The sequence below is a fragment of the Ammodytes marinus genome (genome assembly GCF_949987685.1).
Source record: "Ammodytes marinus genome assembly, chromosome: 20".
Lineage (NCBI taxonomy): Eukaryota > Metazoa > Chordata > Actinopteri > Uranoscopiformes > Ammodytidae > Ammodytes > Ammodytes marinus.
In genome coordinates this window covers 8,487,918-8,513,839 of record NC_137224.1, presented here as the reverse complement: position 1 = coordinate 8,513,839, position 25,922 = coordinate 8,487,918, and the positions used below count along the sequence as shown (strand labels likewise).

General features: G+C 40.0%; 2 protein-coding genes across 2 annotated transcripts; one reads left to right on the top strand and one right to left on the bottom strand.

Annotated features, from left to right (window-relative positions):
• Nucleotides 1-1,805: 1,805 nt before the first annotated feature.
• LOC307266934 (annexin A4-like) lies at nt 1,806-11,406 on the bottom strand. Its single transcript, XM_080049070.1, has 15 exons — nt 11,327-11,406; nt 6,726-7,134; nt 6,564-6,601; nt 6,253-6,396; nt 6,016-6,103; nt 5,810-5,904; nt 5,553-5,666; nt 5,259-5,349; nt 4,975-5,054; nt 4,788-4,844; nt 4,586-4,679; nt 4,337-4,432; nt 3,504-3,562; nt 3,263-3,385; nt 1,806-3,146 (listed from the first exon to the last, which is right to left on the bottom strand). The coding sequence occupies exons 2-15, from the start codon at nt 7,123-7,125 to the stop codon at nt 3,087-3,089; spliced, it is 1,539 nt and encodes a 512-aa protein (XP_079905196.1). The 5' UTR covers nt 7,126-7,134; nt 11,327-11,406; the 3' UTR covers nt 1,806-3,086.
• Nucleotides 11,407-12,968: 1,562 nt separating this feature from the next.
• LOC307267282 (zinc finger CCHC domain-containing protein 24-like) lies at nt 12,969-25,646 on the top strand. The gene is made up of 4 exons (XM_080049565.1): nt 12,969-13,316; nt 14,800-15,000; nt 23,279-23,443; nt 23,658-25,646. The coding sequence occupies exons 1-4, from the start codon at nt 13,104-13,106 to the stop codon at nt 23,769-23,771; spliced, it is 693 nt and encodes a 230-aa protein (XP_079905691.1). The 5' UTR covers nt 12,969-13,103; the 3' UTR covers nt 23,772-25,646.
• Nucleotides 25,647-25,922: the final 276 nt, after the last annotated feature.

Genomic DNA, 25,922 nt, shown 5'->3' with positions numbered 1-25,922 from the left:
TATTCCCTTATGAGGAATGGACTCTCATCTGGAGCTAGCTGGGGTGCATTGGGCCTGGCTTTAAAGCTTAATACGGTACACAGTGTGCCCATACATTTCCCCCCACTTAAGTTTAGCACGGCTTTAACAATGTAAGTGGTTATGTAACAACTCAACTAATTTATTTTTCCTGCAGGGAAAAATCCATTTGGCGCTCACCAAGAAAACTAGTTGGAATGTTTTGGTGTTATGTAAATTCCTAAAGCCATCTAATTAGATAAGAGACAGGACCGATGCAACTTTAAACTTGTGCTGTATTCTTTGTAGTGAAAAGTGGAAGCAATTTAAAAGAGTAATATGTGCTGCTCTTCTTCCAAGCCTCCTCAGCTGGACCTATTATTTTCTTCTATTTTGTGTCATATATTAGAGGATGAACCTCAAACTGTGCAGCTCTACGGGCCGGATAGCAATATCTGCTGCTACATCTCATTACGTGTAGTTCATCTAATCCTGTAGGTTTGTAATTTGCTTATATGCACTCATGAAGTTTAAAGCAGGATTATGTCCCTGGCAACCAAATGTCACTTAACCACACATTCCATTGGACTGGAGAAAAATCCAGGGCAAATCAACAGTTTGGTCAAAAGTTACTTTTACTGATTGTCTAAAAGACTGTATGAGGCCCTGGGGTGCAGATGGGCATTTGGGTAAAATGTGGACTAATCTCAGCAGATTCACAGAATCTGATTATATGTAATCTATTGGTTAAACAATTCTGTAACGAGATAGTGTTTGTCTATCAGTTGATTATGGTTACTAGTTCAAATCAAAATCCGTTAAATTAATAGTGATCTAGAAGAAGTGAAAGCTCCGGAGGTGTGATTGGAATGTGAAGGCTGACAGCTCATCAATGGTCGACAGTCTGATGACTCAGACAGATACTATCGATTGACACGACTACCATTCACACGCGTGTCTGACCTCTCCTGTAAAACAGTGTATCCCTGCATTGCAGTGTGTGTGTAGTGCAGCACGCATCAGGTCCAATATGTTAATAATTTAGGCACTTTATCTAAAAATCATGCTCAGGGAAGTGTTTCTTTGTCTCTAAAAGTAAAAGCCAAATGGGATCCTCCCCAACCTACCCCCTTTACTTCCTTTTGACCTATATTTCTGGAGGTATCACGGCAAACTGTCTCTAGAGAGAAACTGAAGAGAACATACACAAATACCAACATCAAGTATTCATCCTTTTATCGTCCTCTGGCTGGCGAGGGCTTTTCGTTTAGAGGAGCAGTGACGTAAGAAGAGTGCAAGAGTAAGACTGGGAGAAGTAATTTGGTTTTCCCCCATCTCTGCTCCTTTGAGAATGCACTTTGAGGCCAGAAAGCAAGCAACAGCAAGAAGACTTTGGGAGACATCCATGTCTCCAATGTGGACACTATTTATAGCCTTTTGAAAAAGCTCTCTTCGGTGCCATATCTCTGGAGCTGCAAAAGCAAACCTGGGCATTTTTCTCCCCTGCTCTCATTTTATAAAAGCAAAGCACAAGCTCAGAGACATCACTTATGTAAGCCACATTACTCGCACCTTTTAGCAGAACGTGCAGCTGGTGATGCTCTGAGGATGGAGAGAGAGAGAGAGAGTGTGTGTGTGTGTGTGTGTGTGTGTGTGGGGGGGGGGTTGACTCGTCATAATTCAGACTAAGGTGGTGAAAATTGGCTTTGAAATGCAAATTGCTCATTGTGTCCTGGATCGGAGCAGAAAATCAACACTCAAGTGTTTAGTGCAAATCACATGATCCCATTTCACAAAGACAATCCAGATATGGCAAAACAACATTTTAGTTTTTTTTATTATGAAATGAAAGTGGCTGTTGGTGTATCTCAGGAGATACTGGGACGATCAAACTATGAATATCATTTGATGTTACAACAAGGATTGTAAAGCAGAGTTAGAATTTAAAGCCAAGTCAGCAGGCAACACATGAAAAAGAAAATAAATGACACTTCATGTTAGCAAGAGAGCCCCCTACTGGCAGCAAAACATGCAAACCAGTGGAGGATACTGGGGGAAAGAAAGAAAGTAAACAAAAAAAGGATGACATTTCCGCAAGTATGATTACTGATTGTTTGCGAGATAAACCACAGTGAAACACGGGCTAGCTCTGAGCAGTTTACAAAGCAGTCCTGGACAAAAAGGCACATGTTCTGTCTTTAGGCTTTGGCTTCTCAGCGATCAAGAAAAACAATGATTGGAAAAGTTTACATTTCACAAAACAGAGGAACATAAGAGTTTTGTGAGAACTGACATGAAGTGAAAAGCTAATGTTGCATTGAATCGTAAGCAGGAGTTGATGATAAGAGTTAATGCTCGCAAGCAGGAATTAAAGATACGTGTTAATGCACTTCTTCCATTAAAAAATTGAAATAAATCGGTTAAGCAGGCGTTGCATGGTATATATCTATTCTGTGTGAGAGTCAGTCATACGTAATTAGCTAAAAAACCTGCATAATAGTCTCACACAACTTTGAATATACGGAAACATTAACTTCTACATGGCTGAAATAATTGGAAGCGAGGTCAACTTCACCTTGGTAACACAGAAACACTGCATGTACAAAGTAACGTGCTAAATGCCTCCTGTTCCTGTCATTTAAGATACAGGAGACAACTAAACGTTTTATTTAGTGCTAATCATCAACTGAAACATACTAGACATTTAGCAGTTTGTTGGACATTTTAAATGCTATACTATAATATAGTTAGTATATACACTATATCAATATTTTAATAGACTTCATAATAATAGTTTTTATAGAGTATGACACATTTTAGGCATCCACCTTTTGGCCTCATGTCAAAGCTATCTACTGCGTCCTTAAAAAATATTCATATCAATATATATTTTCTATTTGGCAATCGTCTATGACAAAAAAAACAATCTATTGTGTCACTGAAAATGATTCAAAAGTAATTATGATTATAAGTTCTCATAGGAGACCAACTTTAACTACATGCATCAGGGGTGATATACGATCCTATAACATTGTTTCAGTGCGGACAAAGTTATATTGTCCTTAGGTTAGGGTTAACTTCCTTTCCTTTTAGTCGGTGCCTCCACACAACTTCAACAGAAGCTTCTGGTAGTCCCCGGAGGTATCACCCTAAACACAGAGTAAAAAAATCAATATGAATTTTTAAAAACGATCCCGCAAATGCATCCCTATAAAAGATGGAGAAAGTAACTGTATTAATTAGCTTAGCGGTTAGCCGGACTTACTGAGATGTCGGTGTACAGTGATTTCCCGTAAGCCTGCACGTACGCCTGTCTGATGTCCAACATGTCTTTCTCAGAGCGGGACACCATGACGCGGATCAGGGTGGTGTCCTTGGTCCCTGCTCCCTGTCAGCGGAAACACAGGGTGACGCTTTATTGACTGCAGCAAGTGCAATCTTTCTCCCCAGGAAGCCGAATGTTTGTGATAATTACAACAAAATGGGATGATGAAACAACAGTGTACCTTCATCGCCTTGTGGAGCCTTTCTGCAAAGTAGACAGGGGTGTTCCTGATGCATTTCACTGAGGAAAAGAAAACGGAGCAGACGTGAATTGATCGAGTCTCAATTGAATACTGACAAACAAGACAAAGGTTCCAATTTTGTTTTACTAAAGGGGACAAGATAAGACAGGAAAGCCAAAAGCTGATTTAATTATACATTCATTAATTAATAGCTAGGATGTTGCTGAATTTATAATTAGTTTTGTTTTATGTTATGACCTTTTGCAAAAAGTTGATGTTCCCAGCACCATTTGTTGGGTTTGATTGTCAAGTTTTTTTCCTCCTTAGCAATTTCTGCCATATTCAATTTGAGCCAGAACATTTTTTACCACTCCACACCACACCATTTAAGACATAACAAAGTTGGATGAACCCCAATTTGTTTTTGTACTGGATTCCTTATTTCAAATAGGCCCAGCCATATAGAATTTGGCAACCGATTAGATGTGTTGCATAAAGGAAACCTATTTGATGACATTCTGTGGTTTCCAGTCTGACTACAAGATGATTCTCTATGCAGACAGATGAAATTCTTTCTATTTTTAGAATTCCACATTTCGAAAGTTGTGCAGCCTTTATTCTTTCAATCCATCATTTGCTTATGATCCACCACTATGTTTTAAAAAGGGTAGTTAGGTCAATCAGGAGCCCGTTTGCAACTGTGAGATATTCTTAGTGCTTCCAGGAAAGCCTTCCAAACAGCTTCACGAATGACTCAGCATATACTTAAAGCTTCAACATGTCATCAGTTTGGTTGAGGTTTGGAAAAAAAAGAGAGTTCCAAAAGAACGTACCAACGGCCACCATGCCAGATTCCACATTGCCAGACATTTCCCTGCAGATACTCTTCTCAATGTCTCGCCCACACATCTGCTGGTACTCGTGGAAGACTGATAAAGACAAGAATCAAAAGGAGACAGTTGTTTGATAAATGCATATTCAAATATTGTGACTATGTTCTAGAAATAGTGTCAACATGAGTGGTTACGACAGTGTCCTTTGGGGAACTTCAAGAGAAGTACAACAATGTTGAAATGACAGACCTGCTCGGAGGTGCGGCTTGCTGCGAGCGCACAGGATGGCGTTGAACTGAGACTCATCAGTTCCAACTTTATTTTCACCTGCTGCGTATAGTTTCTGTTGCCCATGCAGACACACATACATAAAAGAAAAAAAGGAACATGATCAGGCTTGCTTAATCCCATTTGATAGTGGTACAGTAACAGACTAGCTCAAAAGCAGTACCTGAGCATCCTGTTTGGCCAAGGCGATATCAACAGTCTCCCTTTCGTCACGATTTCCCTAAACAGAGCGAGACGTGTCACGTTAACTAAACAAACATTACGTAGGCGGGGTGCACTGGGAGAGTCCATACTTAAAGTTCACATGAGTGGAAATATGTTTTGAGAGAACTCAATATGAGTTATGCTACCTGACTGAGAGAGACCAGGAGTCTGCGGAAGTGACCAGAGGTGTCGCTGCTGATCGCATCCTCCAGGCTCTTCCCAAACTCTGAAAATAAAAATGTGTGGCGCCTTAGGAAAATGCGCTCATTTGCATTGCAAATGCATTTTGTTTGGACACCACTAGTGGGTAGTCCTACTACCTTTAATAAAAATGTATAATTTGACCATGCATTTACCTACAAATAGATTTGATCGAATTAGTTTTATGCACAAAACTGAATCAAAAATATTTATAAAAAACCTGTCTCACCGTGTTTGTAGATCGTGGTGATTTCACGAATTTCTGCATTGGAGCGTGACGACAGAATCTCAATCAGACAGGCTTCATCGGTTCCTGCTCCCTGAAAATAATAAAGAAAAAGCCTTAGTATGACACACCTACTTGACTGAAATTGGTTACCAATCATTGGTCAGAAGCCAACTTCTCTGGCCTTCACTGGAATTTTGAGGGCTGTACTATGAATTGATGGATCACACATTGCGGCTTGGACTTCCCTAGAATTTCCCTTAATTGAATGCAGTCTGTTGAAAGAATAACTCAAACCTGGATAGCCTCTCTGAGTTCAAATGCATCAAACTGTGAAGGGCTCCTCATCATGGCGAGAACCAGCTTTTCATAGTTTCCAGTGAGCTCAGACTTCAGATCGTGGAATAAATCCTAAGAGGAAAAACAGAACAAAACATTTTAAACATGAGCAAGGTCATCCTGGACATAGCCAATGAGAAGCAAAGCCATGGGTTTACAGAATGTTATTCAACCGTAACAAACAAATCATCTGTAACAAAATATTAGAAACTAACCTTTCCATAAGTTGTTTTATAGGCTGCCACCATCGGAACCCTCTGCTTGCTGCTGCGACTTCCCAGAAGTTCAGTAATGGCTTTTTCATCAGTGCCTGTTAAAAACAATGTTTAGAATCCACTTTGGACATGTAGACAATATGCTCATCAATGCTGACTGAAACTACTTCTGATTCGTTTAGCAATAATAAACACGATTTACTGACCAAAACCCTTCATAGCTTTTCTAAGAACTTCTACATCCCTCAGTGCATCAGCCCCTGGAAAGTCCTTAATAGAACCCCTGAACCCTTTCTGTAAGTAAAATAAAAAAAGGAGAGGAGAGAAGAGAAGAGAAATAAAAATATTAGAGAATTAAATTCTCCACAGTTAGTTACACATGCATTTTAGCTATATGAGCATAGTTTCAGAAAAGTCCAATGATGAAGACAAATGCTTCTTACAGAAATGGCAGGGGCCTGAGGGTTGGACGGAACTCCACTTCCATATCCAGGCATGGAGGGGTTGGTTGCGGGGGCTCCAGGATAATTTGGCATGGGCTGGCCTGGGGCGGGGCCCCCTGGGTATCCCTGCTGAGCCCCTCCTGGCTGTAAACAGAGGACAGCTGTAAGTGCTAAGTCAATATGGAGCAAATGAGATTCAAGAAAGACTAGTGAAGATAAGGTGATTTACGCAAACACTAGATTTAGCTTAAGGCAGTCCATATGTTATTGGTGTTATGCAGAGGTGAAGAGTTAGATAAGATTGCATTTACCGCTCCATAACCGGCTGGTGCTGCGCCCCACCCTCCAGCTGCAACGAAAATATTGACACAACAGTCAAAATGCGAATAGTTTAAGAACAGATTTGATATTTTTTATGAAGCCAAAGCTGCATGTAAATCCTCACAACTCAAAAGAAGATATTTGAGGCTCACCTGCTGGAGGCATGGAGGGATAGCCTCCTGCTCCAGGCTGAGGTTGATATCCTCCTCCTGCCTGTTGAGGGTAGCCACCAGCCTGGGCAGGGTAGCCTCCGGCCTGAGCAGGATAGCCGCCTGCCTGGGGTGGGTATCCACCCGCCTGGGGTGGGTATCCGCCTGCCTGGGGAGGGTATCCACCCGCCTGGGGTGGGTAGCCCCCCGCTGCGGGAGGGTATCCACCGGCCTGGGGAGGGTATCCTCCAGCCTGTGGGGGGTAGCCGCCTGCCTGTGGGGGGTAGCCACCTGCTTGTGGGGGGTACCCACCAGCTTGGGGTGGGTAAGCCCCTGGTTGAGGTGGGTAGCCCCCTGCCTGTGGCGGGTATCCACCGGACTGAGGATATCCTGGGTAGCTCATCTTCAGAACCTTGGGGTGACATGAAGTTATAGTTTTTTATTGTGTCAAATGAGGGGCATCATACAGCTCTTTTTGACTGAAGGAATCTTTTCCAGGAACAATGTTTTTTCCCTCTCATTTCCAGAAAAATATAGATTTAAAAAGGTGGAGCCAGCGACTTTGGAGAACACTTGTTGTCAAAATCACTTTTGTCAAAATCAGTGAATATCTCCTCACGATCCGCCACCTGTGTGTGCAGTGAAATCCAGTGTTAAAGTTTTTTTTTATTGCTAACCCACAGTGGGCACAACTGGAGCTCAATGTGCCAAACTCTAACTACAGTCTGCACTACCAACAGTCACTGTAGCTGAACAGTTCTCTTCACCTGCAAATTAGGCTCAGTGCAGCAAACACTATGAACCAGCCTCATTGAGATAACACATACTGTCACTCAGAACACACTCAAGAGTATAAACACTAGCATCAAACCCCAATACACAAATGATAAACTTTTAACCTTTACAGTTTGAATAATTTCAGTTACTTCACAGAGATAAAGTTATATTTTCTTTGAGGAAAGAGTCAAATTATTTCACACAAAATTGTTTATTTTACAACATACCCGTTATGTTTAGGTAAACAAAGATAAATGAAAATCTGAATTTTGCTTCAATAGATACATATTTTATATTTTATCGATAACATTTCCAAATGTAATATATATCCGTGTAAATATTCTATAATTGTAATACAGAAATCAATTCCAGTGATGTTGTAATTTAATGTTAGGATGCAACTCTTACGTTTTTGTTTGCTGGAAAATTTATATTACAGATACAACATTGGATCTTTGCAGATTGGGTTGCACCCTCAACCGTGCCTCTCTCAATGAGAGACCATGATTCACCACAGGGTCTATCAGTGTTGCCCATACTGTATTTCATCAGAAAATACAGCTCTATTTCTACTAGGAATTCCTCCAATCATTCACACTCTTACTGTCACTATTCTCCCTCCAACAACCTGTCAGCTTCTTCATTGGTCCATTTCCAAAAAAAAAAGTATTTTTGAGCTTTCCCTGTATACTGTATAAATGTTCACTTACAAGTCTAAAACAAGACACCTTCTTACTGTTTCAGTTGAAATTGCAATCCGCAGTGTTTGAAATGCACTATGCTGAAATCCATTCTGTTTTGAATGTGTGGTTTACAGTTGTGACAGCAGTGTTAGGATTTGAACAAAGCGCTGGAAATCCACAGTGTTGTTGCGCAGGCTGTAGTTAAAGGTCACATATTATGCTAAATGCACTTTTTAAATGTGTTCTAACATATCTATGGGTCCAAGGTGTGCCTAGAGACTGCCAAAATATTTCAAAAAATAACAATCTCTCCTTTTCTCAATCTCCCCCTTTCTGAAACCCCCACCCCTCCCCCCAAATATACTCCAGTCAGAATTCTCCCCTTTTCTGACCTCAAAAACTGGAAAGCCAGAAGCTTCCACTGTGCAGCCCAAACCCCTATTTCTTATTGGTCCACGGCCCTGACAGACAGAGGGCGAGGCGTATCTGGCTTCGCTTACGGACAGGGGGCGGGGGGAGCTCAAAGATTGTATATTTACGAGGGGAGCTGCAGCTCTTTTTAAAAAAATAGGCCATTGTGAGATTAGCTGAACATCAGCATAGTACAATAAATTATCTGAAAGTTTTTTTCAGCAAACAATTAAAGAAAAATTTATTAGGGACCACTAAGACCATATATGGTGTATAATAGAACCGAAAAGTGTATAATATGGGAGCTTTAAGCCATGAGATAATTGTGTAGAGTTTTGAAAATTGTGTTTAAGCAATGAAAAAAAGAGCAAGAGTTTGGTCCACATAAACTGCTGCCGTGCATATGTTTTTTTTTTACTTATTTTTATTGAGTTTTTACAAGCCGTGCATATGTTGTTAGAGTTTTGCACGTAGCTCCAGTTGTGCCCACTGTAGTTTAGCGATAGAAAAAAGTAGCAGATCATGAGGAGATATTCACTCTTTTTAACAAAAGGTTATTTTGTTAACAAGCAGTCTCCATAATCGCAGACTGCGACCTGAAATATATTTTCTGTGCCACAATGCTCCATAAACTGTCCATACTCCAGCGGTAGTTCTTCCCATTGCCACATAAACTATTGGGGCAGAGGATGATGGTAGACTGTCAACTGTTAACGTAAGGAGTATGACTACTGCAGCATGTGTGCAACATTCATTCATACTGAAGACAATCAATGACAGTTGTTGTCTCACATAAAGGTGTTCCTTCATCTGTCAATCTCCATTGTTCTTCAGACATGCTAACATCAACAAGAATAGGTCAAAGGAACAACCCCTGATATAGCTCCTGGAGTGTTTCAGGTCAAACAACTGAAACTATTAAACAAAAAATGCAATTTAAATATATCTAAAAATTAAATTATCTAGAAAATTGATGTTGAATTTTCAAACAGTGCTCTAATAGTAACACAAACTGACACCCAACCCCTCTCTCCCCTGGCACTCATTTGATGTAATTTGAATAAAATGCTTTAGTAGGCTACCTTCCACCCACAACTTTTGAAGTTAACAAATGACCTGCGAAACGTGGTGACGTCAGAGAGTAATCACTTCCATCTGCCTGACATTTGATCGTGTGAAAAAGTGTAATAATCATTGTTGATGACAGATTTCAGTTCTTCCTTTTTCATAAGAAATACACCAAAGGGAACACTGCGTAGCCTAATGCAAAATGTCAAGGGGTCGCTGAATCTTTTTGGTTACACATCCTCATTTGATGTGTTTTTTGTTGTAATTGCACAACTATTAAGTGCCTCTGTGTCATCCCGCAAAAAAATTAAATACTAATTACATCTGTGGAACTACAAGTTGTAAGCAAATAAGCATGACTGTAAATTAACTTTGTACACACACACACACAGGGAGAAACCAGTATTTAGTTTAGTTTTGTTGATTTAAGACACACAGTCTGTAATAGTTTCAGTCCAGCCTTATTTGTTAACAGTTTAAAGACAGCTGAATGCTACAAATACTCAAATTTTCTTTAAACATGACTTATTTAGAATGTTTTTTATTCATTTATTTATTTTACATACAAACAAAGACAGTTTGGCTGTAAAAGAAAAAGAAAAAAAATATATCTTTATTTAGAGCTATTGCGTAGGCCTAGCCATAGCTTAAGTAAAAGTTTAGATGTATAAATATATATATTTAAAGATGCACAGTTTTTAGGTTATTTGAATGGACATAAGTAGGCCTACACTGTGTTAAAAGGTGGCTTAAAGGGCGTTTTAGTGTTGACACTTCCCCTTTAGTTTTCCATCTTTCTCCTTTGGACCCTTGGAAACCGCCCGCCCACTGGTGAGGCTTTCAAATGTTATCGTAAATACCACGATTCCACACCACACCTCATGTTTACGACCCAGGGTTGGAAAAAAATTATGCAAATAGATTGCTAATGTTGTTATGCTGTCCATATTGTTAAAACTAAATACATGACACATTGAACAGCAGTAGGCCCTACGCACACAACCGACACCTCCTGCTTTATTTTTATAACGAGGGGCACTAAAATGCAGCAAATCCCCTAATCAAAACCAAGCATCACAGGCCTGTGTTTTACTAGCCTACAACTCGCTAATAAGCTATAACGCTAAGATTTTACAGGACCTCATATGATTCTCATAGACTGTAGGCAATTCTACAACCATAAAGCGTAATACGAGTAAAAAGTCAATTTACTAGCAAAGCCGATCATCGGATATCCCCACAGTTGGTGCTGTCCCCACGGTCCGTTAACGTTACGTAGGCTACTCTCGGAGGAAGTTAGTGTTTAGCATTTAGCATCCAGTCTGAACACATACTGGGAAGTGGGAACACCTTACAACTAAAACGTCTCAGTAAGACATTGTAGCACTTTGAAAATGGTGAAAGTCCTACGTGTGTTGCTGTTGAGTGAGACTGTCAAAAATCTCTTCCAGCAGCGCTCCTTTCCTTTAAATTGGGCGAGGCTAATTTCCTACATTCCGCGAGCTGACAAACACCGCGCAGTGTTTTTCTATGATAATAAGTAGGCCTTTAAGTATAAGCTTACTAACTCTTTCGTCACCCGTATCTTTAACTGTAACATATAACTTGTACTTTTGCGGGTATAAACAGTCCCAAAAGAAAAGAAAAAAGATTTATAAGACTTACGTGTTAAATACGGTTTGATAGGGTGCTTCAGATCCAGGAAGAGACAGAGCGTAGTGAAGCAGCAGATAGAGTGGGCTGGACCATGGACATATTACAAAGGGGCTGGACTTGGGTGGGTCCTCTTCAGCATTGTTTCCGTCCTGCAGCATAGGCCTTTATGTGTTCTATATGACTATGAGTAACCTCTGCTGACTTCATCTGTCAGGGGGAAAGAGAGGCCGATGTTGACTCAGCGGGCTCTGGTGCTGTTGTGTAATTTTCGCCAGAGAGAGAGAGGACACTGGAATAGGCTATTTTTCTGCAAGTAGACCTAGTTAGATTAATTTCCATGGTGATGGGCCAAGGACAACAAGTTTCTTTATTTATCTTTGGTACATAACTTAACCTTTAGGCTCACTATCGAAAAGATAGACCCTGTAAAATGATAAAGTAGGCTATTTATATTTAGCCCAACAATAAACATATAGTGTAGAAGCCATTGATTCCAATTCCAAACCCACCTCTTTAAAAAAAATGAAATTATTTGAAATGTGTCTTGTTTTCTTCGGTTTAGCTTGGTTGAGCTTGTATTCATTTATTATCTGTAATTTATTTATTGAATTTAATGTATCTAAAAAGTTAAAATTAACATAAATTACAACGCACTATGCAACTAGCCTATCAATTGTCTGCAAGCATCTGGAAACATTACAATAGGCTAACGTTGTTCTTTTTAAAGTTTATTTATTTATCCTTTCGACAAAAAATGCAGGCACAGATAATGTCAATGCAATTCTATCTCAGGCTCCCTCCATTTGGAGGGCAACTTGTTATTGACTGTCCCTGATTTCAATCCCAAGAGGATGTAGGTGCAGCTGCCGTATCAAACACTGGAAGACATAATTGTGTTTCAGTTTCAACAAAAAAACACTAGATGGCAGCAGTCTACATGTGGTCAAGTCTTGCATTGCGGGCTACAGTCAACATAAGTTTACCCTAAAAAATCACCCCCCCCCCCCTCCACCTCCCTTGCAACTAAATAATCAGTAGGCCTATACCCTTTCTTAAACTGTGATTTTTTTTATTTATTTATTTTTTCCAAAAGATACAGCCTACTGTGTAAATGTTATCTGTAGCCTATGTGACGGTCTATAGGCCTACACATTTAACGTCAGAAAACTGAACTTAACTGCATCAATATGCCTACTTAAACAGGAAAAATTAAGCAACATGTCAGACAAAAGTTATGCTATAAGCGTAAATTAATTGAAATATTAGAGGCTTATAGGCATTATTTGAATATTTACCTTGCCTAATTCAGTGCTTTCTTGAAATGAAACAACAAATAAAGTAGTTTATTAAGCTAACGCAGGTAGTCTAATATTTTCACTTTTCCCCCATCAATTAAAACTAATAGATTTAGATCTGTAAAATGAGGGTCCCTCTTATAGCGTTAAAGCTACTGAAGTAGGGCTTTACATGCTAAGAAAAGACAGTGATCGATGCAAACTCATGTTGGACCTCCTATTCGCTGTGACGCAACCCACAGTCCTGTCCGGAGCGCTGCTTCAAGCTTATCCCACTGGCATTCAGGCTTCAGCGCTTCATGCTTCCAGCAGCGCTCTGCCCTATCGCAGTTGTCCGGTTGCCGGGCTCCTTTAGGGCTCCTCAAGGTGAACACAGAGATCACACCCACGCAGCCGGGGGAAAAAGGGGGGATGACTGGTAGAAGTTGGATGATCCAGAAAATCCAGCGGTTCTGACGGCGTTGTTCCCTCCAGAAACAAAAAATAACAACATGATGTCCGCTATAGAGACTGGTACCCCCGTGTACCAACCTGCACAGCTGCTCAACTGGGTCTATATGTCCTTGCAAGACACTCAGAGCGGCGCTTTTGATGCGTTCAAAGCCGAGTCGGACACCTTCCCTCAGGACATGAACATCTCCAAGCGCAGCGCAGCTGATCTGAGCTCCAACTATCTCAACAACTTCTTCCACCTGAGGAGTGAGGTAGAGTTCTTGTCTTGTTGCACTGTTATAACACGCTCATAGTAATGTTTACAGCATCAATAGGCTACTCTGTTGGAACTTTCACCAATTGATTAGGCTTTATTTTTTATTTATGTTTGGCTGGATGTTCAAAAATATCTCTCCAAAGATGATTCAATAATTTTATACTCCCGTATTTCCCTCCAGCTTGTTTTTGTTGCCCGTACAGTAAACCATACCTACATGCCTTCATTGGGTTGCACAGTGGTGAGTGGGTAGCATATGATATGAATATGTGTCTTGTACCACGGTATAGTGCCTGAGTTTGTTCAGACTGTTCTGGTGTCAGTGTGCAGCTGAAGGAGGAATGGCAGGTTGAGAAAGAGCTCTCACAAGATTTTTTTTAAAAGGTTGGAGTTCGACCCTGGCCGGCCTCTGCTGCTTTGGTCAGAGAAGTAGCCTATACAGTTTTCACTCAGTGCTGCTCAATTAATTCAGCTAGCGATACCATTCAGGCTGAGTGCGAAAAAAATAGACATATCCATCATCATTAAAAAGATTGAGTTTTTGTAAAATGTTGTAATACAAAAAAAAATCTTATCTTCTTGTCATTTTTATATTTCAATAAAAAAAAATACTCAAGTTACATACCATGAGTGCAGACATGCCACAGACATGAAGTTGTTTGACATCTCACGCAGGGCATCACATCTGATCTCAATTCTCTTTCTGTGATTGGCCTCACAGTAAACAGCCAGTGTCTGCAGGCTGTTCTACATGTTCGCCCTGCGGTGCCATAGCACCCGTCTCCCCCTAAAGGCACAATGATGCTGATTGTGCCAAGCCAATAGAACAAGTTGGAAGAATGCATTACAAAGACATTTTGTTCTGACGAGGAAACGGACACTATTGGCCCACAGTGTAAATGTGGTAAAAAGGCAAGCGCATCTGTAGAAATGAAATAATGTGGGCCACTGTCGGAGAGACACACAGGGGAATCAATCAGGGTGATGGACTGACACACTGGCTCAAGTGCTCTTTCACTGCTTGGTCCCTACAATCATCTTCTGTGTTTTTTTGTGACTTGAGAGATGTTGTTGTGTTGAGCTGAAATTATACAATGATTAATCGATTGGTTGAACAACAGAACTTTGATCGAGGACCATTGATTCATTGTTTGATTAATTCATCAATAAAACATTCCCAGTAGCTATACGTCCATGTCAGAATATGGTTCCTTTTCTTTGCTTTATTTCATTGTAAATTGATTGTTGTTAGGTTTTGGACCAATGGGATTAGAAAAACAAGCTATAAAGATGACATCATCTTGGGGTTGTGGAATTCATGATGTGCATAAGCGGCTAAGGGATCCATCAACAAATCCATCAGTAATGAATTCATTTAAAACTGAAGCCAGACTTTAGTGTATGAAAGTATTGACTGCATATCAATGTTAATAGGGTAATTGCCAGTGATTAATCTTCTTCTTCTTTTTTTCGGACAGGTCTTGAACAACAATTTCTACAAGAGATCCTCGCCTTATGAGTCTCTCAACAATATCGTGGACGGCCTGAGTTCTCTGGCGGACCATTTCTCTGACCTCTCCCTGTCCCCTGAGGCGCGCAAGACCAGCAAAAGGCCGCCGCCCAACTACCTGTGCCACCTTTGCTTCAACAAGGGACACTACATCAAAGACTGCCCTCAGGTCAGTGACACTGCACCTAATAAGTCAGGGCAGCAGCCTAAAGTGAAACAGTGTGTGGGGCCATTTGAGCTGTCTATCTAAAGGCATCAACGTGTTTCCAAGAACATGTAAAGTGCTGTCTCGTAAGGAGAAAACCGTTGGGTAAACATGGTCACACATTTGATCTGATCCTGCAGTTCAAATCCACATGCTTCCTCCTAGTTGTAGACAGACTATTCATCCCCCGCTCACCTCCTTTTTATGTTTATTTAAAGGTATTAAAACTATAAATTCCAAGAGAAAATATTATGATTTATCCTCTTTTCAACATGAAATATATTCCTCAGCACATATTTGAGTTAGATGTAGCGCACTGCAGGTTGGTAATGAGCAGCAGATGCTGGATTGGATCTCGACACTGGCTTTAATGAAAGATGATAGGTTTCTCTGTGGAACTAGGCACGACCTGTCCTCCCAACACGAAAAAAAATATATCACCACTTAATATGCACGGCTACAGTTCCCTCATTGATCTCGTTCGGATGGAAATCCCTGACATTTGTTGGGTATTATAGAAATAATCAAATGACTGATGGACAGGATGTGTCCAAGAAACAATGTAGCAAGAATAAATGAAATGCAGAGAAGCTGGTTAACCTTTACTTGTCAATAATACTTGTCAATAAAGTGGAATTGCTTCACTTTGGTGTAAAAGCTGGAACACACTGATGGAACTTCAAATAATTGAACTATTTTCTGTAAATCTACCTCTATTTAGTCAGTTTGTGCGAGACATTTTAAGAAATACTGTCCCAATTAATATGACCGTAAAGCCAAGTCATACGTACATGAGCGTCAAATGTGGAATATGATGATAGGGTACATCATACCATCTTAAACAATTTTGCCAATAGTTGAATGAGAAGATTGATAACACGCTTGCAGCTGTACTGAAGATTTTGCAGGAGTCGCTCTGTCTGTTAGCTTAGCTGAGCATAAAGCTAGCCTGGCTCTGATCAAAGGCACACAAAACCTCAAAATTGAATCGATTATTGTCGGTTTTACACTTAGATATGTGTATGGATTAATCAAATTAGATATATTGTGTTAATTTGTGAGTTGTATAGGTGCTCAAAGTTCCGATACCTTTGGTAAGAGTCATGCTGTCGCCCCCTGTTTTCCAGAATGCTAAACTAAGCAAAGCTACCCGGCTGCTGACTACAGATTATCTACATATTACACTCACACATCTATACAATAATAAATATGTGTGAGTGTACATTTCTCAAAACATTCCTTCGACTAAAAGACCAATAGCAGAAAAATAGGAATAGTTGGACTATCAGCTCACATCTGTCCAAACTGGCCCTTATTAAAAAACTGATCCACATTTTGATCATTTGCTCATCTAGTCCCGTCTCCGAAAGCTTGTCGCCTCCATCGCTTGCCAACGCTGATGAGATCTGTAAATTCAGGGCTGAATGCAGGGAATGGAGGAATGTGAGGAATGTGGGGATAATAATTTGCAGTGGGCTTATAGCTCTTTAACATTTTCACATCAACGCACACCTGGGCAGAATGTGGCCGTGTGTTCCAGAAAAATACCCAGATGTCCGAACATTCGAAAGAAGCGTTCGACCACTTTTTAAACCGAAAAAACAACGCATTGAAAGTCTTTATTGAGTATATATTACTTCAACAAATTAACTTGTTTGAAATAATCTGTTCTTTTTGAATGGAGTAAAGTCAAACATCTTAATAGCAGCAGTGGGTTTGGTTGCAGGCTTCTGGTCTGCTGAGGGAGGAATCAAGGAATGTCACGGCTCAGTAAGATGAGAGAAGAAGCACACAGGAAGTGGGTGTTCGGGGGCCTTTAACAGCCTTTCTCTGGGTGGAATGAGGCCCGTGTCAACTCTGAAGACCAGCTTCTTTGATGAAGGAACACATGGTACCTATGGTGGAAGCCTTAGATGATGAAAAATAAGGAAAAGTGCCGGTTAAGGTGGAGCACATGCATTATTTGGGTCGCAGTCATACCGAAACAAATTAGATATGGTCTCCACAATGGCGTGTACGTGGAAACAATCCTGTTGACAACGTAGAGGAGAGTTGGGTTTCTTTCTTCAACAGAAAGGTCAAGATGTGAAAGGATTACTTTTTGAGATTATTTACGATTCTAGCTTGCCGGCCACACCCCTTGAAATCAGGAAAATCTGGAAACCATTTCTGGTTGGCACTCTACTCTGCTCACTCTTGTTTAGAGAGATGATGTCAGATTTTATCATTTGTTGCCAATATCTTAGGTCCAAAGAAATGATAACGGAGGAGCCGTTGTCATGACAAAGGCCTCTTAAGTTGAAACCGAAACGTCTTTTCTTTAGCAGATGGCTGGAATCATTTTTAGCAACAGACAACTGAACTATACACTGTTGATACATTTATATGTCTACTGTGTGCTATACGTTGCAGAGAAAATCAATCATTTCCAAGTTGCAATCAAATGTGATGTGCGCCTTTTTGCCGTGTTGATTGTAAAACTGTTTCCGTTTTCCACCGAATGTGTTGCAACTTTAACACCTTTCACCCAATAACCCAGGGTCGCAACAATTTAATGACTCCTTGCCGACAAATTAGCTGAACCTGGCTCAATGTAGGGAGAATACACAAGTGACAGTGTACTGACAGCAGGGTGCATGATGGGAAGAGCCTGGGCTAAATAAGGAGGGCATTGTTTCTCCAGAGGGGCTGTGGAACCAAAGGTCAGGAAGTCAGGCTGTATTGTTCGCTGAGCTCTGCTTGGCTTCAGTCATCTCCGTCTCTCTCTGTCTGTCTCTGTCTGTGCTGTCGGACACTGGTTTAAAGGGCCAGTGAGCAGCCGGCCCAGACATGCCTGCATCCAGAAACAGTGGGCAGCACAGGAAGTGGGTGTATGTCTTTACAGTTATAATTTAATCGTGTTTGAATGGAGGGGGAGGGTGGGGGGGGGGGGGGTCTGCTCTGATAATTACTTTGGACAGAGGAACTTTTGATAGCTGTAGCAAGGCTTACAGAAGAAATTCCTTGACTTATATTTGGCCTTTGAGGACTGACACAGATATTTGCAGTTTTTTTCTAGCATTTCATCCCATGATTGATTATCCTGTACTCTACCCTGGTGCTTATCATTTAAGAAAAAAGTTCAACATCAACTTCTTATTTTTCTTTGTGGATTAAAGAGACTACATTTTATTAAGTGAGCTTTAGCCTGGTTTTCACTCTTTATGCTAAGCTAAGGAACTCCTTGCTGTAGCTTTGACAGGCATTTTTATTCTGTGTTTTATGCATTACTTTAAATGCAACAATGCTTGTCATATCTTGTAGCCTAATACAAAAGACTGTCTGGTGACTTTTAGTACATGTTTAGGAGATATTTTTGTAAATAACAAACTTGCTATTTTACCATATTAACTGTCAAAAAAAAACTTAATAGACATTACCAAGCAATTGGCTGAATAAATAGCTTGCAAAAAAATACAGAGAGAACTACGCAGGTTTTACAAACTGATTTCCATGTAGCTGTGAGAAATCAACATTTAACAAAAATAACAATATCCACTGGGAGATACATTTGTGTATCCTATTTCGGATCAATATTAAGAATTTAATTGATTCTTAATATTGAAAAGAGGAGTTTTCAAGTGTCATTACCTGCCATAAGGATATGGTGTTTTTGTACTGGGCGCTGTAGCCTACTTCAGGTAGAGCAATACGGTTCATAGCTGAACGTGTAACTGGTGAATGTCAAGCAACACTGTCTGATTACTGTTGCTTTGGTCTTTTTGTTTTTGCTGCTGATAACAAGTCTTATCTTTCTTCAGTATGTTGTCTGTTGCCTTTGGCCAGATTGTCTGCTGAGGAGGATGAGCAAGATAGAGGAAACCCTGGAATGTGGGGTAGATAGACTCCCCCTGATAAAACAGTGGCTGTCATCTGCTCAAAGCTAATGAAGATATAAGTCAAACAAATGGCAGCTCCGATTGTGTGTGGTCGCATGTTGTCAAGATACAATCAATGGTGTTATTCCAAAGGATTTAGTCATTGTAGATTACAGTTTTTCCTGTTTTAAATTACATGTGAGGGGAAGGGAAATGGAAACAAGAGGTTATTTGTAATTTGTTACCTATCAAAATAAAAGCTTTTCTTGAGATTTAAAGGTCAGTCTAGACCTTGGTAACATCAGTCCACCAAACAATCTGACCTGGACCCTTTACTAGCTGTACTGGAGCTATCTATATCATGATCTTCCTGAGCAGTTTTATCAGTTTTAATGGATTTTCAGATGTTTTGTGCTTACAGTATGTTTCCATTGTGTTGTCTCCCAAAGCCATTGTTGCTTCTGAAATACATTTCACTTTCACTTTATTTAAATAACATAATATAAGGATTATCTGACGTACATTTAAGTGTGTTTAATCAAATTTGGTGATTTGTGGTTGTTAAAGCAGATTTCAGATTCTAGGTTTTACTGGTAAAATATCACATTCCTGATTTGGGGGCACCATGCCACATTTGATCAAAAACAACAAATTTGCCTAGGCACAATATTAATAATTGGTATTTGAGGGTCATGTACCATATGATGGTATAGTAAAAATTACATTTCCAGGTTTAAAAAAATAATTAATGATAAATATCTGTAATGGATTCTTTTTCACACTTATTGCTGACAAGTATTCTTCATTTGGTAAAGTAGTGGGTGTTGAGGGGTATGTGAAATGCTGTCATGTCAACTGTGCAACTATTAGGGACATGATCCAAACATGACAATGCAATTAAAAGTCATTGTTGGCTTGTTATAGGCCTCCAGGGAACCTGAGAATCACTTTGACAGAACATCCCAGCCATTACCAGGTTTATTCCATAAATTGAAGATTTTTCCTTCTTCTAGTCTCGCTCAGCTGTGTTTTGAGTTGGGCATATTTTGTCTGTTGCATTTCTTGTTTGTCTGCCAGCCCATCTGTCCCTGTCATTCAGCCTTTGTGAAACACAACGCCACTTTACAGCTGTATATGTCGTCAAATTGACCACAGCCAGGACTGCAGCTCAGTCACACTCTAGATGGAAGATAATCGTGCTTCTTTGAAAGCAACACTGTGTCTGAAATAGATATAGCTAATCGTATTTGTTTTGGAAAGGGGAAGTCTAATCCTTTCAGTATTTCCTATGTGCAAGATTTAAAGATAGACTGCGTAAAAGGATTATAGCTTGGTTTACAGTAACTGTGACTTAATTATTATCAAAATCCGCGCAACAGTGTGTCCGTCAAAGTAATAACCAAAAACGCAAAAGTCACTACTTATTTAAAAAAAACAAGATTTATATGTATTAGCACCACGGTGTAAGTAAAAATGACATATTCATTTAATTATAACATGGATTTTTTTTTCCAAAGGGTTTAATTTTCAATTTCTTCTTTGATTAGTTTCTGCCTTATACAGTATTTTAAGTATATCATTAGGACGTTTGTTTTACACATGAAGTAAAAGTAAACAGTAGTTCATATCATGACAAAGACAGCCATCTGAGTACCTTGACGTATTCTTTGGCCAATATTTAAAATCAACAATTGCTTACCAAAGTTGAATTTCAAGGATTGTTCTAGGATTCCATAATATATCCTATGTGAATATGGGTTGCTATAATTCAACAGGGTAGGCTATAAATGATGTAGGTAGGTGTATGTTTTTCTTCAATATTTTTGATCTGTGCCCCTGTAACTTTGAGCACCTGCCCCTCTAAAGGTCTCTGCACGTCCCTGCTCTCCTTAAGGAAAAATGGAAAAGTCATCAGTTGGTTGTTTTCAAACCCCCATGGAGAAAATGGATTCCAATATAATGAAAAGTATCCCTTAAGTCGACACGGGAGTCTTTAAAACATAAAGAGACCTATTGCTGTGGATCTCAGTCACGGGCATTAATGTGCTGTTTTGATTTGGTAACAGCAGGGCTTCTCCCTGATGCTGTGTGGTGGGGGTCTGATACAAATTAAGCCCAGCGAGGTAGAGGGAACGCTGTGGGTTTGTTAGTGTGGAGTAATTGACCACATGGAATCCAATAGGCTTGGTGTTTTGCTGTGTTCTCCTGGATGAATGTCTCATGGGAGGGTATGGGAGTGGGGGAGAGAGTGATGAGAGAGAGAGAGAGGGAGAGGGGACGGAGGAGGCTGTGGTGAGGATTTTGGAGTAGTAGTCCATTGTTTATCCTGATGGTTTCCAGATGATGGCAGAGGGAGGTGGCCAACCTCCTGGGCCTCTCTCACCAGGCTACAAGGATCTGGGCCAAGCTTATCTGCTGCAAGCCTTAAAATATGGCTTCACATCACTCTGTGCAGTCGCATGCTGGTTTATGTTACATAACTGAATGAATGGCTTTTGGATGCTATGAATTGTCGTGCAAATAACAATACATGAATTTATTTGAGCTGATTGTTGTAATACAAAACAGTTTCTTGTGGTTTAAGGCTTCAAAGATATTCGATCACATATGAATAATCAGTTTTTGGAGATAATGTGCTGTTCATTTCAGTTAGTTTTTGTGTGGTCCCAATGACATCTTCAGGAGAGACAATGGAAAAGATTGGTTGTGTTAAATAAACTGATTGTGCCGAATTCAGAGGGCTTGATGATGGATGATGGATTTGTGCATTTTGTATCTGCAATGACTCAAACTTTCCTGCTTTCCAGAAGAGTGTCCATGATGGCACTTTTGGGTCATGAGTGTGATTTTAATTTTGTCGGTCGCCAGTGTCACATCTTTGACGGGACCGGTGGAAACTCCACGAGTGTGCCGTGCCCTTTGCTGCCCTGTGGGCTCCAGACTTTAGGTAGAGTTTGTTTTGCTTGTTCAGCAGAGTGAAAGCTGTTTCCTCCCTCAGGAAGATGCTGCTCTGTCTGCTCTCCCTGTAGTCGTGTGGGCTGCCATCCAAAGCTGACCTCCCACAGTGCCCCACGGTGGCTAAATGTGGCAAACACAGGCCCTCAAAATGCCTCATAGCAGCCTTAACAGTTAGACACTCCAGTTGTTGGAAACTTAAACATGTTATGTGAAACAGATTTAGTGCAACAAATGAATAAAATGATCTGTAGGACGTTTTGAACTAGACATATGTTACTGCTGTGAAATCAAAACAAGATTTTGAGGCGCACTCCTCTGGTGGTGTGTGGATTCAGTCTTCATTTTGACTTGGCCTACTTTTTTTAACTGTGGTGCTTCTAATGTAAACCAGTCTTGTCAAGACGATTTCTGTGTGATGCGTTTAGGATTTTGTCGTGTTATACAAGTGCAGAGTTCATCTGGGTTTTATTTCCTCCGCGCTCAAGATATTTGCGTTCTGATTGGTGGGCCAGAGCCAGCTGGGAGGGATGACTAAGAGCCTGAGGTATTTGTCCTATAGGAGGGAGGCCTCTCCCTTTGGTCCCCCCACTAGCCCGGGCCTCCTTTATGGTCCCTGGGGAACACAGCTGGAGGGAGGGAGGGAGTTCATTTCAAATAGGGGAAAGCTGAGACTCCTTCCTTTTTGTCCAACAAATAAATTACATTGAACCATTACAATATATCCCAACTTCCTTGAAATAAACCGATAAAACACTTTATGTTGTTTTTCATCTTCAGGACAAAAAGTCTTCAACATTTCTACACTGGCCTTCCACACTTCTGGTTTAGATAAGATAAGAAAGGTTCCTTTTGAAACGTAAGGCTCACTTTTCCAGGGACGTACGTATTAATCAAGCTTAAAAGCAAATCAGCTTTATTATTATATTGTATTGCAGAGACCATAAACAATCATCTCATTCCTGAGACAAAACTACTTCATAAACTCGACTCTCTTGACCACCAACAGGGTTGCTATCACTTCCTGTTCTAATCACGCAGAGCTTTGAGTTGGCTACCATCCAAAGAAACAAAATAGGTCAGTCAGTCTCTCCCATTAAGAGGTATAAGGGTATTTTTCTCGATTTTGACATACTTTTATAAATTCCCATTTTAAAGGTGCAAGAAGATTTAAAAAAACAAACAAGTGTTTCATATCAAAATGTTCAGAACTTTCTCAGCCCTGTTTCCACTGTCCTTGACCACTGTTTAAATATCTATGTTGGCAAACATGCTGATGTAAGCCAAAACATTTCCAAAGCTGTTGAGTTTTATACACAGAGAAATGTCTCATTTTAAAGCATTTAGGTAACGAAGTAAGCTTCGAGTGGGTTGCGCACAAGGAAAGCATGTATGATAAAAATTGCTGTATGCTGCATATTTCTGTTCAGGCTCGACCCAAAGGTGAAGGCCTGACCCCATATCAGGGAAAGAAGAGGTGCTTTGGTGAATATAAATGTCCTAAATGCAAGAGGAAGTGGATGAGCGGGAACTCCTGGGCCAACATGGGACAAGAATGTATCAAGTGCCACATCAACGTTTACCCTCATAAGCAGGTAACAGTCCGTCCAAAGCTAAATACAGAAGGCAAATGGGACAGTCTTGTTCATACAGAAGTTTTGAACAGGCCTTATTGAGTGTTTTCAGCTAACCTATACGGCCAAATATTCTCACAGGAAAACACTGCACACTACTTCTAACCTATATGCTGGACATAAAGCTTGGTGTTGGTGGCGCTGTGGGGAGTAATTCTCTGTTTCTTTGTTCCAGCGACCTCTGGAGAAACCGGACGGGTTAGATGTGTCGGACCAGAGCAAAGAGCATCCCCAACACCTGTGTGAAAAATGCAAAGTCCTCGGCTACTACTGCCGCCGCGAGCAATAACACACTTCTCCAAAGCTTTATCAAAAAAGGGATGGTTCTATTTGGCTGACTAAACACATGGTAATAAACTTTGTTGTAATGTAACGCATCTTAACGGTTTATTCTCATGAAATATTCTCTATGACACTGTGACTCGACATAGTAGGATCATTTTTCTACAGCGTCTCTCAGCGGAGTCCAGTACTTTGCATTTGCTGGGTTCTTTGTAACTTACTCAGTAATCATTATGTGAATATTCATTACAGTGGAGGTCTTAACTACGAACCAAGAATCTTACCAACTGTGAATTAAGAAACTTAACAAACTTTGACTCTGTGTCCGACATGTAGGAGCGTACATGAAGTGAAGTATCCACAAGAAGATTCTCTTTTACACGTTTGTATATTCCAGAAATAACTTATATTAAACTTTTCTTCTGTATAAAATATGCAAACAAGTATCCACTAGGAAAAATATAATGTGTATATGCATTATTATCTGTATTATCAGTACTGGAGGTTACATCATTTTTGAATATATTTTTAAGCCATTACTTGTTGATTATTACTTTGTGAAAGATATATCAGCAAACTAACATTTATTCTTGATATGCTCTACGCCAGTGTTTTTGAAGAAAACTTTAAGGTAGTTTGTCACATTTTTACAAAACTGTAAACCAATGCAAAATGGTGAAACATTTCATGTTGTGAAGAACAGAATCAATTACAGCACAGTTATATTCCTGTGATCCAGTGTCAAATGCTGCACTAAGATCCAGCAGCACCAAAACAGAGCACTTACACACATCAGACGACATCATCATTGGAACTTAGCTAAAATGGTGTGTATGTGGCCAAGACAGCAGTAAGGTGGTTGGCAAAAACCTTTTCTAAAATGTTTGACATAAAAGGCAGCTCAGATAAAGGCCTAAAGTTTTGGGGAGTGTACAAATCAAGGTTATTTTTTTCTTTTCAGGAGAGGCTGAACAACTATGTTTAAAATAGGCCGGGACACAGCCAGATTGCAGGGAGCTGTTGTAATAGAAGCCAGGCATTAGACTCAAGGGCATCTTTTAAGCATGGAAGTAGTTAGGATATTACCAGGACTAGAGGAGGGTTTCATACTACCCAGGGAGATGGGAGGGTAACAGTCTGAAGTTGACGGCAAAATAAGAAGCCCTCGCATGTTTAACCAAGTTGTTTAACTCTGTTCAAAGGTCTTTGTAGTGAAGATGCTGAAAATGGAGCTTAAAGGATTCCAGTCGCTCTGCCCCTCTGACATTTACGTCAGAAACAACAAATGGCGATGAATTTACAGAGAAATCGCAGTTTACAGGTCACTTTTTCCAAAATCAAATGAGGGCTGCTATAGAACATTGGTTAACTGCAGCACAAAAGAAGAGATAACTTCAGTATCACCAACCGACATAGAAAACAGTGAGTTCTCCACCCCAGTCAGAGGACCTTCAAGTGTAAATAAAAGTGCAATCGGGCGGGAACAGTTCGATTAAAGGGCCATAATCTATAGGCTACACTTCTGCCAAATCCTAATCAAAAACAGTAAGATCCAAACCTTTTGAAAAAACTAATATTATTCCAACTGAACAGATTTATTTACAATGTAGCGGGCATTCAACAAAAGAATAAAAGTATGTATGTATGTACTAAAGACAATGAAGGATTGAGTTGAAAGTTGAATGAGCATGTTGGTTTGGAGGCCTTTTGTATTTCAATGAAACTGTGATGATTGAAAATAGAGCAGAAAGACCCTATGACCTTTAACTGTTTGAGAAATGTGAAACACCATTTAATGTGCCTTATTAGTTTAAGTGAACCATGAGATTGACCCCTTGATCTCCTGAAATGTTTTTGTATTAAAATATATTTGAACATGTTATCCATTGTGCTCTTGGTTTCTTTACCGTTCTGTTTTGCATGTGGCTAAAGTAAAAATGCAAGCACATACTGTAAGTTGAGGGGCTGTATCCATATGGCAGTATGGATTTGGGGTGGGGAGGTTTGGCGGGTACATTAACTAATCCAGATGTTACACAATTTTTTTTCTTACGCAACAGAAAACAAAAAAATCACCACATCTTTTAGTATTTTTGGAGCATATGGTAAGATGTACTAATGCCAATATAAAATCAGATTTGGCTTCATCACCCCTTTA